Source organism: Hippocampus zosterae, chromosome 17 (genome assembly GCF_025434085.1).
Source record: "Hippocampus zosterae strain Florida chromosome 17, ASM2543408v3, whole genome shotgun sequence".
Lineage (NCBI taxonomy): Eukaryota > Metazoa > Chordata > Actinopteri > Syngnathiformes > Syngnathidae > Hippocampus > Hippocampus zosterae.
The window spans coordinates 1,827,887-1,844,101 of NC_067467.1; the positions used below are offsets into that span (position 1 = coordinate 1,827,887).

At 49.3% G+C, this 16,215-nt stretch overlaps 1 protein-coding gene across 1 annotated transcript in view; it reads right to left on the minus strand.

The window, feature by feature from the left end:
• The window catches only part of grin2ba (glutamate receptor, ionotropic, N-methyl D-aspartate 2B, genome duplicate a), a 60,801-nt gene that overhangs the window by 12,521 nt on the left and 32,065 nt on the right, over positions 1–16,215 (minus strand). Inside the window, exons 5-14 of the mRNA XM_052048492.1 lie at positions 16,066–16,208; positions 15,092–15,362; positions 12,088–12,280; positions 6,929–7,043; positions 5,238–5,446; positions 4,913–5,084; positions 2,592–2,745; positions 2,126–2,251; positions 722–951; positions 472–632 (exon numbers count right to left, since the gene is read on the minus strand). Coding sequence (XP_051904452.1) covers positions 472–632; positions 722–951; positions 2,126–2,251; positions 2,592–2,745; positions 4,913–5,084; positions 5,238–5,446; positions 6,929–7,043; positions 12,088–12,280; positions 15,092–15,362; positions 16,066–16,208 — 1,774 coding nt within the window. The remainder of the gene's footprint in view (positions 1–471; positions 633–721; positions 952–2,125; positions 2,252–2,591; positions 2,746–4,912; positions 5,085–5,237; positions 5,447–6,928; positions 7,044–12,087; positions 12,281–15,091; positions 15,363–16,065; positions 16,209–16,215) is intronic.

A 16,215-nucleotide genomic window follows, 5' to 3' on the forward strand; every position in this document is an offset into this window, starting at 1 on the left:
TTAATTTCGCAGCGACAAGGATCCAATTCACCTGCTAAATAGCACGAAGCTGATGAGAAGTCTAATCGACTTGGAGACGGTTTGCCGCGGCTGAAGTGGCACACGCTGTGGTGAAAAGCCCCCCCAATGTGATGAAAAAGGGGGGTGGGAGGGGTTTAGCGACGATATGCTTCCATGTAGCGTCGAAATGGAAAGAAAGTGACCACTTCAGCCACTTAGTGTGGATAGAATGCTCAACGCAAGGCAAGAGATCAACGAGATCAAATTGAAATAAGACTCAAAAGATTGAATCAGTCCAAACCGAGTGTTTTTCTCTCGGTTTTTTTTTTAAGTAATTGGCGCATTGTGAGCTTTACATGGGTGCAGGTGCGCCTCATAAATCTTCGCGAGCCTTGCTGAACCCAAATGGGCCGTTGGGGAAAATAGAACGAAAAGAAGCTTTTTCTTAAAACGCTCGGTCCGAATCCTCACCCGGCTTTGAGGCTCTGAAGAGCCTCGTTGACATTTCTCTGATGAAACTTGGTCATGTAGGAGTGCATCTCGGGATAGTTGTTCCTTATGTTCCTTTCCGTACTGCCATTAGGCACCGTGCCGAACCGGAAGGGAGGCGAGAAGTCGTTGGGGCTTTGGAACTAAGGACACGGAAGACAAAACACGGCGGTAGGAAACACTCGCCTCACGAGGCAGAAGGGGAAGCAAACGGCGAGGACGACCATCCGACCTTTTTGTCCGAGAGTCCTGTTACTTGGTCCACGTATTCCTCCTGGATCATGAAGGCGGCCAAGTTGGCGGTGTAGGAGGCCAGGAAGATGACGGCAAAGAAGGCCCACACCGACACCATGATCTTACTGGTGGTACCTTTGGGGTTCTGCACTGGCACCGAGTTGTTGAAGACCAGACCCCACAGCAACCAGATGGCTTTCCCGATGGTGAAGGACGGACCGTGCGGCTCTGAGGAGGATACAGGCACCACATCGGCGAGGAACTCGTGGTCAGTGCAAACGTTGGTTTTCACACACGATGAAGCAGTATGAGGACTCGGATTTCAACTTATTTAGGGAGGACTCGAATTTCAACTTATTTAGGTGCACTCAAGGTCACCGCATAAAACAGAATTCAAAGATAAATGTTGAGTTAAAAAAAAAAACTCCTCATCATCGTAATAAATAGTCTTTTATTACGATGATGAGGAGTTTTTTTTCACTGATGCAACCGAAAAAAAAATGAAATCAGACTTTGAGATCGGTGGGGTTCGGCACTCGGCTCTGCTCGATGAATAAAAGATGGCGGCCTAAATCGTAGTCACCTGCATTCATTGTGTCACGTGCGTATTATTTGACACCCTATCCACTGTATTGAGATTATGATCACGAATTGTGGCGTAGTGGGAAGAAAAAAAAAAAAAACAAAAAAAATAAAACTAATTAGTTCCGACTCATGAACTGAGAGCAGACTGTCTCCGTCTACTCATTATGAAGTGATATAGCACTTGGATTTGCAATGTCCGTGTGGGTAAGTGTGAACGGGAGTCTGTGTGTGTGCGCGAGAGAGAAAGAGAGAGAGCGAGCGTGATAGGGAGACAGACGGTATTATGTGGGTTTGAATTGTGATGTGGGTGCTTTGTACACGGGATAAGCAAAGCTTCTCGCGCCAAATGTTCTCCTTTGCGAGAGAGTCGGTTCAATACATTGAGAGGTGGCGCTACAGTCCGCCAGCCATTGATACTTAAATATTTTTTGCGTCGAATCCTTTGTGTCCAAACTTTGATCTGCATTTGTTATGCTTCCAAACTGGCTCGATGAAGATTAAATTAAAAAATAAAAAATAAATAAAAACGGAGGCTCAAAGAGAACAATAGCCGCTAACAATAAGCGCTGCCGCCAGCGACAACTTGATTGTGTCAGTCCGGAAATGTCTGCAAATAAACTCGCAAATGAAACGTGTGGGGAAAAAAAAAGCCGTTGCGCGTACTCTTATGAGAGACTTTTGGATGACAAAACAAATGCAGTCGTAAGCCCCGCCCCCAACCACCACCAGCATATTTGACACCCGCGTGATCCAAGCCACCGCGTCTCGTCGTCGTTTTGCGCGTTTCACAAGCGCGCGTCGAGTTGCGGGCCCTCACCTCTGCCGTCAGCCAGACAGCGGTTGTAGCCCACGGGGCTGAAGTACTCAAAAATGAACACGGCAAACGCTGACACCAGCAACAGCATCACGAACATCATCACCCACACATCCGCGCTGAAGGGCTCTGGAGGGCAAGCCGGGAAAAAAGAGAGAGGAGAAGTGGAGACGAGGAGAGATGAGTGAGAGGGAGCACGGGCGTGGACCAATGGCGATAAGAACGGGGGGGGTGAATGCTAAGACATTCATTGGACATTCCAAGTAAATCCATTCATCCGTCCTTCGCCATCTTTTCTAGCCGACGGCCACCACCGGCACCGCTCCACGTTTCTATTCCAGCGTTTACATTTCATTTCGGGAGAATCGCCAGCCGAACGTGGCGCTTGGTCGGAATATCAAATACGACGGTGATGCGGACGGCCGTTTCCATGAAAGCCCCCCGCGGAGAAAACACCCGCGTTGCTCACCTAAGAAGGCGGAGGGCGAAACGGTGCCGTTGCTACGGGAGACCATCACGCTGATGCCCGTCTCGATGAAGGGGACGGAGAAGTCGATGACCTCTGACCTTTCCTCGTTGATGGTCAAGGAGCCGACGGCCATGTGGGCTTTTTTTAACACCACCTGGACAAGAAAGAAAAACGTGGCGACGGGGGTTAATTGCGTAGCCTGTTGCGGTTGAGAACGTTTCACGGTTCGGGCCTGTCACTATGTGCCGCTGGCACAGATTTAGCGGGACAATTATGTGGAATTGAATCATTTGGCGTGGCGCGGCTGCTGATCTCTCACGGAACACTAATGCGTCGTGGCACACGGGTTGGTCATCGCTGCCAACGAACGTGTGAACGTCTGTATAAACGACGTCCTGAGAAAACGGAACAGGGTGAGGATACCGCAAGGTGCCTTTTAATAACCGTCAGGTTGCAACAAAAGAGTATCATTGAGCGAAAGAAACAAGAGTTGATGTTGTTGTTTTTTTATTCTAATTAGAAAATCATCAACGACAATATAAATATGAAAAACCTAATAGGCATGCCTACACATCCCCCCCACCCGCGTAGAGGACCCCTCACAGGTAGAGAGACACCCGGTTGTCGATGTGAGCCTACGTGGTACGGCAACGAGTGCGTATTTACAATTTTTTTTGATAGCGGGAAGAGCGCCTAATGTGTGAGTGTCGGCCCGGGGGGGGAGAAGAAGCCCAGTGAGTGCGGCAGTGCACTCACTTCCTCTCTCTCTCTCTCTCTCTCTCTCTTCATTTGCTCGCCCTCCATTTTCCTCCTACGACATGTTCTCTCCGTGTTATGAAAGTGACCCGTGTGGGTGTTATTGAGAATGAGTGAGCAAGGATCAGAGTTTGTGCGAGTGTGTGCAAGCGTCTCAGCTGGTGTGTGTATGTGTGTGTGTGTGTGTGTGTGTGTGTGTGTGTGTGTGTGTGTGTGTGTGTAACTCGTTGGAAGGCCTAGCCCAGTATGAAATTGGCAGTAAGCTTTTACAAGAAGAATATGAATGGCAATGTCATCTCTTGCTGCAGTGAACAAATGCCACTTAATTGGAAAAGCAATTATTGCCCCCCCCCCCCACCGCCCCCCGGCCCCCCCCCCCCAAATTTGAACTATTTTCTTTTTGCAGTTGTGACTAATTGTGTAAAAGCCCTCAAGTGATCTGGAAAGTGTTCACAAGTGCGTACTGTGTGTGTGTGTGTGTGTGTGTGTGTAGGCGTGTGTCTCAACATCGGTCCAGATCTCGGTCTAACTAAGAGTTGGAAATCAATATTTCATCTTTTTGGCTGTTTCCCAACTGGAGAAGGTCGCAGCAAGTCTCTATCAGACGTGGGGGCTGGGGTGGGTTGGTGGGGGGGTTAGCTACAGCTAAAGCGCAGTGTGCTTGTTTGAGAGGAATTCAGGAAGAGAGAGCGAAGGGGACAACGGAACTGACATTTGTGCAATCATCGGTTTGGGTACGTGTTGGTACTTGATGCTCACCTTTGCGTGTGTGTGTGTGTGTGTGTGTGTGTATGTGCGAAATAGAGTTTGACAAATAGCCAAACCCCCAACCCACTGCTAATGATCATTCATGTGCGGGGGCCCCGAGAAGAAGGCAGCACACATTATGACGCTTTTAGCGAGGGCGATGGCGTTTATTACAGGCGACGACACTCGTAGCTCGATGCGCACTAGCCGGCCCCCGGCAGGGTAACTTAAACGGCTTCATATAATCGACGAAATGGGTCCGTTTCATGTAAATTGAAATTGAAATTCCAAGCGGCGGGGGAGATACGGTCGTCATGGAGCCCGTGACTTGTGAAGGTTACGCGGACTCGACAGTTTGTGACCTTTGAGCCGCAATTGATCGGCTTTCCCTTTGCAGCGGCCAGACGGCGCAAGCAAAACAAACATACAGAAAGAAATTCATCCTTTGGACGGCCAAGCTAAATATAGCAGAGTTCGTTTAAACTTTGGGAAGAAAGGCGGACACTTAAAAAAAAAATTTTTTTAAATTGGGTCCTGATGTTGGTCCTGAGAGACGGCCAGCATCTAAAGCTGATTATGATGAACTAGGGGTTGAGGTCAGGGCTCTCAAATCGGAACAGAGCACTTTTCGGTTCAACGGTTCCCACAAAGCGGGAGTCATAAATCTTAGAAGAAGAAGAATGAAAATTCCGAGTCCTTCATGAGCAATAAATGCAACCTTTGGTGGTCGTGTCCATGGGCCTGTTTCAGGAGCACTCGCAAATCTTACGGACTGAAAACAGACACGCGTGGGAAAAAAAAAAAAAACCCTCCCTTACCTCTCCCACCATGCCATTCCAAGTCCCGTTGATCTTCTTGCCGTGTTTGCCGTTCGTCACCAGATACAAGTCGTACGTAAACTTGACCGACTTGGCGATCTTCTTCAGGATGTCGATGCAGAAGCCCTTGCAGCAGCGCTTGATGTAGATCCCAGATTCCTTCGTCTGATTCCTGCATTGGAACACGCGATGAGCTCTTTTTGTGAATGAAAAAAACAAAAAAAAAAACACGTAACGGAGCCGAGTGAAGCGCATTTAACGTAAACCGATTGCAATTTCCGATCAAAGGCACTTTGTGATCAATAAATGAACCGCGGCGTCTCACAATGTTTTGATCTGTTTGCGGCAGGGCACGGTGTTCCTCATGCAAGTGCCACTCAGCGGGTCCACGTCTTCCACGATGACAAAGGGAGCCTCCTCCAGCGTCACGATGGACAGGTGGTCGTCCTCCCTGGTCGCAATGCCGTCGTAGAGTTCGTAGCGAGGCCACACGTGGTACTTCATGGACAGCGACCCGTTCTCCCACTTGCCCACCTGTCGCCATTTTAAAAAAAAGGAAAAAAAAAGGGTTTGAAACGACAGCTGGAGTGTCAATAAAGAAAAGAAAGACGAGAGCGGAAATTCTATCGACAAACGAGACGGGAGATGGGTGGAGCGAAAGCGTCACATGACCCCTGGAGAAAGGGGGCGGGGCGTGTAGGCTTGGAGGGCTTGTGGCTCTCCTCCAACCAAGAGTGATCAATTAGTCCATTCCCCCGAGAATGTGTACATGTGCGGCCACGTGTTGCGCGGCGAGGAACTTGGCGGGGAGGGGGGAAGGGGGGGGGGGGACAGCGCGTGACTGGACACGCTCAGGAGTCTTCGCACTCCTTCGAAAGGTGCCGGCAAGGACGCGTGTAAGAGTCGCAACTCATTAGGATCCACACCAGCGGTTCAGCTGCGAGTCAAGCTGAGAATTAAACATGAGTGAGAACGGCAGGGGCGAGAGGGGCTGCGAAGAAGAGGGGAAGGGGGGGGGGGGGCAGAAGGGGAGACGCTCACCTTGTTCTCTGATCAGAGGACAGAATATAGATTGGATGCGGGTGGGGCGGAGAAAGACAAAAGAGGAGAGAAGAGGAAGAGTCACAGAAGTCGGCCGCGAGAGCGGGGGAGGGGGGCTGGATTGATTCATCTTAGGACGCCACGGACGCATCTGAGGACGATTAACCGAGCGCCGCTCGCAAACGGCCTATTTTCTATCCGCTCAAGACATTTTCTTCAACCTTATTTGATCTCAGAATTAAAAAGAGACAAACATTGTTGTACTTTGTAAATTCCAACTTTGAACTTTTGTTCAAAAATGTGCCATCGGGCCAAAGAAGGAGGCCTGCTCAGAGGTGCTGCCGGGTATTTTGGAGGCCCAATGAAAAGAAATAAAAACATCACTTTGGGCCCCCACCACTTCAATACTGCAAAGCACATCTTATGATCGAGCATTTCACAAACCCGAAGAATGGCCTGAAAATAGATGAAAGCAATCCAAACAATTTGATGCGCTGTAATAATAATAATTAGATAATTAGAACCACGTTTTAGATGACGGAACACAAAAACCGAAGGCGGAATGGTCGGGATTGTGATCGTTTGTCACAAGTGCACATGGCGAAGCATCGCTCTGGAGCGTGCGCAGCGCAGCGGCGTGCTGCCGCAAAGGCACCTTCACCAATCTGATCAGATCTCATCAGTGCGGTGCCTGTCAAGCTTTCAAGTGCTTCCAAACCGAAAATGCGATGATGAGGAGGGGAAAGCGCATATTTGCGTCGCCAACGCGAAACTCGCTTTGCCGTCATCGCTTCGAGTCAGCTCGACATGATCCGACTCTGATAACTAACTCGTGATGAACAAAATAGGAGAACAAAAGGGATTTAGTGGCGCTGACATCATGCGATGAACCCCCCCCCCGCCCCAAAAAAAGTTTTCTTGTCAAATGAGCCGCGGGTGCGCGTCGTCGACGGCGAATACGCCCATTAAACGTACCCTGTCCCACTGTCTGTCCTTGTTGAGCAGAATGATGACCAGCTTGGGGTGCATCTGGTAGCCGTCCTCACTGAATGACAGATTACGGCCCTCGAACGTCACGTTCATCAGGTACCTGAGTGCAGAAAAACAAAAAGGGGCAAGAGTTTGATTTTGAAGATTTGAGCGAGGTTCGCATCGCCGGGACAAATATCGGACAGCATTGCGTCTTGTGCATATTCATTTGAAATGATCCGGTTTCAACGAACGATGCGAGTGTCACGTGTGTCATGATTGCGGTGATAGTTTGCGGTGTTGCATCATACGGATGCTTGTTTGTAATATCAGTGGCCGAAATACAGCCCAAAAAGACGCATACAATCTCCCGAATGAAAAATGAATTAAAAAATGACTCCCTGGTGGTTGATGCGCATTCTGTGTTATTCAGCGTGTCGCTTTCCGGCGGTGTGATTGTGCGGTGGAGGAGCAGAAAGCGAGCAAAAGCAGCATTGTTCCCGTCAGGTGAAATAATTTCACCTCCTTTCAGCATCGCGACGCCACACACGTACATTTCAAACACTCGTGGCTACGATTATAGTGCGAGTGTGCGAGTGTGCGTACATGGGAATATTTGTCAGGTGAGCTCAAATCACTTCATATACACACACGGGCACTCTTGAATATAATGCATAGCCCCCACCCTAAACCTTAACTTACCCCCCGCCCCAAAAAAAAACTCCTTTTTCTTTCTTTCATTCTTTAATTTGCAACCTCCCTTTGAACAGTGTGTCCTCAGATGACAAGTAACCAGAATGTGTGCAAGTGTGGAGTCGAAAACTCTCACTGCTCCTCGGAGAGGTATAAAGATGCAACACATACACACACAACCCCCCCCCCCCCCGCCCCCCCGCCCCCCCCCCTTACAGGATCTCTTTCTTGATTCTTTCGCTCGTCACCCTTTACACTTGGTCTCTCACCCGCCCACCCCCTCCTCTCTCTGACAGTTTCCATGGCAACATTCCACCTCATAACCATGGCGACCATGTATATGGAGATGAAATATGTACGAGAGGAGAAAATCTATCCATCCATCCATCTGCACGCGGACGCAGCCTCGTAACTACCCGCCTACCTATAGACCGTACGTCCATTTGACAAAATGGAAGGTCATAATCCAGCAATTACGCTAATGCTAGCATACTTATTCGATTCCCTGCATTCAATATTGATCTTCTCACAATGGAATTTGATGGACGGCGACATCCGGGGATAACGGCGTCGCACGCGGCCCCGTGCGACCCGCGCGCGGCCCCGTCCCACGGAGCTTCGGCACCGACGCAGGGTGCACGGAATGCGCTGCGTCATTCGAAGGCCATTTACAAATTGACTCGACGCCGCGGCGCCTTTCATCTCGACCGAGCCGGCGACGCGCGGCGCGACGCCGGGCCGTTGTTTGCCGGCGCGTGTGCGTCTCCCGCACCTGCCCGACGAGCGGCGACGGGAGCGCGGGTGTAGTTGCCGTGGCAACCACAACCACTGCGACTTCCCAGCCAATCCGCTGCGTCGCTATGGTAACGGTAATCTCTCGGAGGGTGGGCGGCAACGAGAGGGAGAGAGTGTGATGAGATTCAGAGAAAATAAGGGGACGGGGGGGTGGGGGGGGCAGGTGGTTGAGATTCAAATGTGTTCTTGCGTCATATTGGTTCTCGCACTGCACTCAATACGGACGGTACATTTGTGCGGTTGAAACTGTACAAATGCACGGTGTCATGTTGAGGCCTTTTTAAATTGTAATTTGTGAACGCTCAAATTGAAAGGTCGTTAAGTTTGCGAAAGGCACCTAAATAATCACACCCCCCCGCCCCTTTTTGCAGGTACCCGATGTAACTCGTCGGATTCCGCAGGTCCCGCCGTGCTTAAAACTCCATGACTGAGGTCGCCATGGAAACTCTGGCCGCCTCCTCCTCTTATGTGACGACGTGTCATTGTCCACAAATTTCATTCAACTAAGCACCCGGCATGATTCAATTCCAATAAAACGACCGTCCCGGTGAAATAACAGACGAGCAGCAGCTCTCTCTCTCCACCTGTCCAATTAAAAAGCACTCGCAAATGAAGTGACCCCGGTCACACCGTTGCTTTCATCCGCGGTCCTATTTCAAGTTCACGCGTGGAGAACAACATGCGAACAACATACCGCCCGCTCACTGTGCTAAATTTCACGGGTTGACACAGATACGTTGGAGCGCGTGTTCTCGGGTGAATAATGGAGGAGGCGTGTGAAATATTGATAAGGCCGTTTCAATAAATTAACCTCAGAATAAATTAGTCATGAATGACGGCTCCGTAGCAATTAGTGTAGCAATGGCAATAAGTAGCAGTAAGTACACGCTACTTATTACATTTGCACACGGGGACCTGGATGGATGGAAAATGTGACATTTGTCACTGTGTGGTCATGCAAAAAATATATATATATATGTGTGTGTGTGCCAGGTTGGCGATCAAACAGTAATAATCCCTAAATTGACCCAGATCGAGGAGCAGTCTAGCGCTCGCACGCTCAGGTGCGGCTAGCACGTAGCCACTGCACAGCCCAGTCGGGTGATGACACGGTTTAACAAGCGCACACACACACACACTCTTTCGCGGGCACCACCGAGGCAGCAGAAGTTCAAAAGCGTCCAGAGAGCTTCAGAAGCGCTTGACACCTTTCCAAGCTCCGGCTCGTTTGGAACGTGGCCAACGGCACGCGGGGTCGGCGGCCCCTGCTGTCAAACTCGTGATCCTCACACTGTTGTGCTTTGTGCGCCTCTTTTCGGATGCTCTCTTTTGGCTTCTTCCCTCTGTTATCTTTCCCGGTCGGGATACCGCAGGGCTGCGTACTGTGATTTTTTTTTTTTTTTTGGTCCTGCAGTGGTTGCCACCATTTGATTGCTCATGGACACAAAAGAATATTGTTTGTTTTGTAAAACTAGGAATTTACAACTAAAAAAGGTGGAATGACGCGCAAGATTCAACTTATTTTAAGTGCGCCAATCTGTCAACATTTTTCTCCGGACCTTTTGATGCAAGTCGTTTTCAATTTTATGATCAGAATATGTGGCGAGACAATAAAAAAACAAAACAAAAAATGCGGCGTGCCACAAATCTCATGCTTCCCCTCATTTGACTCGCAGGATACAGCACAAAACAAATCGGTGGCCAGAAATCAAACTTTTGTCCGCAAATGCGAAACAAGCCGTGTCGCAGCTTCCAAAGATAAATCGAACAGGTTTTGTTGACCTGGAGAACTCTCGCTGATGATGGCCCCGCTCTCTCTGAAGCGCTGCGATTTCCCTGAAATTGAGTAAAAATACGTTCCACTGGAAAAAAGGTTTTATCGCTCCGGAAGGTAATTTCAGATGGGGCTGCTCAGAATAAACAGAAAACAGGAAATAGAGCAAGCGGTTTCTGAATCCTGCCCATTCCATTTCCACAGATTAATAACTACTCCTAATTAGTTTTGGAGAGTCAGAACAATTTCTAATCCAATTCCCATCATTTGCCGATTAGTCTTCCTCTCTGCAGCTGGGGTTCAATCAATTTTCCATGATTTGTCTTTCCAGGACTTCTTTTCTCGCAGACTCTCGCCGAAGGGATGGGGGGGGGGGCCGGCCGCTCACTTCCAAACTTCATAGACTGCATCCGAACGATGATCTCTTTGATTGAGCGCTTGAAGACAAAGGTTATCGCCGCACAAATGGAGTTAAAGCGGATAAAAAGGATCTCCGCGGCGCTTGCGGCTGATCGAATCAACAACATCGCTAAGTTGATTATAAAACTGGACGTCCGAAGCACGGACGCCGGCGGAGGGGATGGAGAAGGAGAGAGCTTAAGCGGTCACCAAATGTTCATACTGTAACTCCCTCACCGCTGAAACTTGTCCCGTTTCCGCTGATGAAGGAAACGGGACAAATTAGGACACGGCAAAGTCTTAAGCGACTTAAGCGTCAAACACACTTTTTCCAAAAGTCACGGGGAAACACTTCAGGCATGAGTGAGGTCGTAATCTGTTGGGCTCCACACACGTCAGCCTTCACCGACTTTCTTAATTAGAGTAGAAAAACACACACACACACACACACACACACTGCAAAGACATGACACTCGGAGTGTCTGAGAGGTGATGCCCCCCTCCCGAATAGAATTCTGTTCGGACGCCAATTAGGACGCCGTGCGCCGAGCTTCGCAGCCGATCGAAAAAAGGGGCCTGCCGCCGAGACGGACAGCTGAGGGGGCGGGGTTGGATTTTTGTGTGAGCGCGCTGCGGCTATATGGTAGATGGTGATGATCGCAGTATGCAGGGCGGGGGGGGGGGAAGAAGGTGTTTGGGGTTGCGCGACAGCATCTGTGACCATTTTCGGTCTCGGGAGACCAGGCACTCCTCCATTTTGGCAGGTTGGCTTCGTTGAGGCGATTGTATTGTTAGCAAACAAAATGTTACATGTTACATATTGCGCTTGTTTTGTCATTGGCGTAGAACGGCACCGATGGCTTTGGCCTAATATTTCCGCGCCCTATTTAGCGACATCGGCAAATATATGAAAACACCCGCGTTACAAAAATGCCCGTCTCTTTTTTACGTAGAGGATCGGGAAATGCGCGGAGCAAATCGAAACCACGAAAGAGACAAAGCAGTGTCTAAATCGTGCTCATTCCATTGCCGCGTGTTAATGAGTCCCCCTAATTGGGTTTGGCGAGTCAGAGGGATACCTAATCCAATTCCCGCATATTATTACACGGGGGGGGGGGCAGCTTGACAATCCTATGAAATGAAAGCACGATGAGAAACAGATGACGAAATGAACACGTCGAGGGCAACGTCGGTCCAAATCGTAGCATTATTCAAGTTCGCCTTCGGGGTTGTGTTTTGATCGCCGTCGGAGACATTTTTAACAAGTAGATATCAGCAAATAACGTTCGATTGTGTTTGCGGGGTCTCGTGCTTTCACGTCACGATGAGACGCCGTTTCATGCGGATCCATCAAGGCCGCAACAGGTTAAAGGGATATTTGACTCCTTTTCGGGAGTAAAAAAAGGTCACGTTCACGTGACCTGAGCCGCGATTGGTCCGTTACTTGACCACGTGTGATGTCATTTTCAGTCGACAGCGCGCGGCATTCTTCAGCATCGCTCACCTGAGGACTTCATTGGGGTTTCCCGAGATGGGGGTCTTCTTATCAGGAGCTCCGTGGCACTCGGACTTGAGCAAGGTGTGGGGTCCTCGGTCCATCATCATGGTGGAGGTCGCCATGGTGATAATAGCCACGCCGTCGCGGACGCGGGCCTCCAGGCCGTAGTCCCACTCGTCGTAGGACACGGATAGCAGCCCTTTGGCGGGAAGGAAAACGGCGAGCGGAGAAAAGATTCAAAAGACAGCTGGAGACATCCAGAAGGCGGCAGACGGATTTGTTGAAAATGAGCGCCAGTCGGGGAAGGACGTGAAATCCGAAAGGTAAACATTGCAAGATGAGGAGCGAGAGGGGGGAGAGGGGATCAAACGGGGGAGGAGCAAAGAGACACCGATGGGGGGGGGGGAATACAATAAAAGAAAAGTCGCAGCAGGAAGGGAGTGTTGATCATTCTGCTTGACTCGACAGAGAGGACATGTTTTGAACGGCTTCCAAGAGACGATGCAGCGGCTGCGCATCCGTCACCTTGCTCTGTTTGCCCATCTGTCAGTCTGAAGCCGTGTCGCTCTCCGTTTGTTAGCCTTTCTGCGCGTCTGTTTATCCTCTACCTGAGTGCTGTTGTCTCACTCTCTCTCCAATCTGTCGCTTTAGGAACATTTTTTTTCAAAGCTCTTTCCGTTACCTAACCTGCACGCCATCCGTCCACTTAATAAAGGTGCCGACATATGCGAGCGACCCGCTGTCACTTTTCATTTCAAACGCTTTGGTTGACTCATGATGGAATGCGTTTTGCGCTATGGCATTAAACGGCGAGAACTGAAAGACGCCCAATGCGAGGGGGGGGGGGGGTGATTTAGTTGGAAAATGAGCTCCATATATTAGAATGCGCTTGACATTTTGATAATGAGATCCATTGATATAATCTGCCGTTATTGACCTCATATGATTAACTCGTGACAAATAGTCGGCCATAATTGATGACACCGTGTGGCTTCTGCGACGCACCGATTTGAGCGCGGCGCGTAGATCACGTTGAAATTACGGGTAATTTGGGTCTGTCAGGATTTTGTTATAAGATGTTCCCACTCTATTTGGTAATCGCCCATCCATCCTTTTTCTACAGCGCTTGTCATAATTAGAGGGAGCCGCAGTCTCTCGCGGTTGACGTGGGGGAGTAATAAAAGTGAAAAGTGAATGAACTCGATATATTTTGGGTTGTCGATGATGCGTCCAACAAATAAGTTTCAAACAAGGAAAGTTGAAAGGGGGGGGTCTGCCTCTTTCTCCAACGTTCCGTCGACAAGTGCCCTCGCGCCTTGTGGAACGAGCTCGTAAGTGGCCTTCTTGTTCGGGCACCGCTGGGATCGGGGTCACATCGCCCTCGGCTAAGACCGCGCCGCTTTCAAAACAATTTATCCGGATATCTGTCACTCAGTTTGCCTTTTAATCTGCCCCGTTCACTCGCCATCAAATTGTCTGGATCCGTGTGACAGTGTATGACCGCATGTCAGCCAGTGCACTAGCATGTCAGCGTTTGAGAAATAGACAGGCGGCCTGGCAAACTGCCTCCCTCGTGGGTGGGGGTGGGGAGGGGGGGGGTGCGCCTCACCGCTGACAGCTCTCTTCCTCCAGGACCACTCGCTGTTCGCCCTCAGTTGCCTATCTATCGCTTTAACTTTGGATCTTATTTTTCACGAGATGTAAAATGTGCGCGTCGATGTGCTCAGACCGAAGAACTAGGCCTTGATGTGCATATATTTGTTCCTCTCGGAGGGTAGATTTAAAAGTGTCACAACACAGACATGCCAGTCCTAAGAGTAGAGGAGCGTAAACTGGCAACATTTCTGTTTTCCCATAGCTGATTTCCTTTTGTCTATCGAAAGTAACTCCCTTTTCCAATGTCCGCAATTCATGTATTTGTGGCAATAAAACTATAAAGATGTGGGTGGATGTAATCTGACATCATATTTTTTGTTGTTGTGCCATCGCAAATCGGAGATGAATCATATAGGATAGCTAGCTAGCTAGCCAGATAGCTACCTAGCTAGCCAGATAGCTACCTAGCCAGCCAGATAGCTAGCTAGCCAGCCAGATAGTTACCTAGCTAGCCAGATAGCTAGCTAGCTAGCTAGCCAGATAGCTACCTAGCCAGCCAGATACAGTAGCTACCTAGCCAGCCAGATAGCTAGCTAGATAGCTAGTTATCTGTTAGTCCGCCAGTCAGTACGTCAATAAATCTCGCCATCATATGTTTGGATGATAAATCTGTTATATGTCGTGTATGCTAGTGCAGCAGTCTGTATTTGATTTATCAGGCGTTAAATGAGTAGCTAACATTTAGTCTTCTCTCTGTCACGATGTCCTATAAAAGATTTCAGCGTTAACCGAAAGAACACCCGGGCACCACATGAGCGGGTGGTGATTTTTTTTTTCCATCCCTCTCTGGCTGCATGAATCAAGATGGAACTTGTGTGATTTGCACAACCGATACGGTCATAAACCAAATTTGAGGAAGTCAAAGGGAGACAAACTCACGGGTGCACTGTTTTTAACTGGAGTTTGAGGAGCTGAATGAGGCACAAGCTGCCGGTCTGCACGTTCGGCAGTCAAGAGCACGCAAACAGATAAAGCATACGCGCAGAGCCCACGCATGAGGGAACAAAGACGGTGACAGTAAATCACCTCTATAACTCCCCCGAGAGCACAGCTAAAAAATGTCGAGCTGAGAACAACCGGTGACATCACGTCCACTTTGATTATGAATCTCGAGGCCTCACGCCAACACACAATCAGGTGCACATCCAAGTGTGAAATATAATGCACCCCCCCTGAACTGAAGTCAGGCAATGTTCCATTTGTTTTAAGACGGCAAAAACGAGTCAAAGCTGTGATTCCCGCTGCAAGCTCCTGCCAAACAAACTCGAAATGCTCACAGTTATTCGGTTGTGGCAAATGTGTCCGAGTCGTGTCATCTAGTTCAAAATCCAAAGACTGCATCCCAATTTCCTACCTGTTGGGAACTCCGCAGGGACCACGTCGGTGTCTCCGGCGATGAGCGAGGGCACGATCCACGTGTAGCCGTAACCAGTAATCCCAACCGAATGGGCCACCTCAAAAATGGTGTTTGCCTCTTCTTTTGTGCAGTACAAAAGAATTACGGGACTCTGCAGTTTTTTCAGCTGGTTCTGAATCTTTGAATCTCCGTCGTCGACGGACATGTCCAGAAGTAAAACTTCCTCCAGTTCCCAGCCCACAAAACTGTTCTCGATAGTGCTCCGGATCTGGAATGGGGGTGGAGGCAGAAAAATAAGGGTCATCAAATGTATCAACCGTGTCTGAAGTGTAAATCAGTTTCAACTAAGAGCACCAAGTGAAATTTCGGTCCGCCTCATCAAGTACTGCGTGAGAGCAACGGAACATGCGCCTCAAAAAAAAAAACGATCCGCTATTGACATTTCATGAGTAGGTATTTCGAATGATTTTAAAGGTACTAAAGGAGTGGTCGCAGTCTAGCCAGACTTTTTATGGCTTGAAGATGGTGAGTGATAGAAAGACGGAGCTCATTGCCCCGCTGAGGTAGCCCGAATAACTTATTATCGACCTTCACAATCAATTTTGGAGCACTTTGGCGGCGGAAGAGTGGAGGAAGTGTGCCTTGATTTGGAAGCCAGTCCACGGAAGGAAGAACGGTGAGCACCCAAGCCTTTTAAATCGCGGCCATTTTGGAATGTGGACTTAATTAATTGACCGGAAAGGTGAGCGGAGATGAAGGAATCCGGGTTGGATGGACGGTGGGCTCTGAAAGAATTCGTTATCATCTCCACCAAACAATCAACCCGCAACATTTTGTTTTGATGACACGACGGAGCACAATTTCTCGGAAACGTCGCGGACGAGTCCCACGCACAAAACCGTGCCGGGACTTGTCGTTTCCATTTCCTTCACGACACCGATGTACCGTCACTTTCTTCTCAGCGGCATTACCTTGGTGACAAAGTCCTGGTACCCCGGGTAATACGTGGTGACGATGGAGAAGATGTACCAGTCATATTCCTCCATGATGTTGAGCATGACCGAAGCCTGCTGCTCGATGGAGGGTCCAAACTGAAAGAACATGGAGTCGTCATCCTGCGA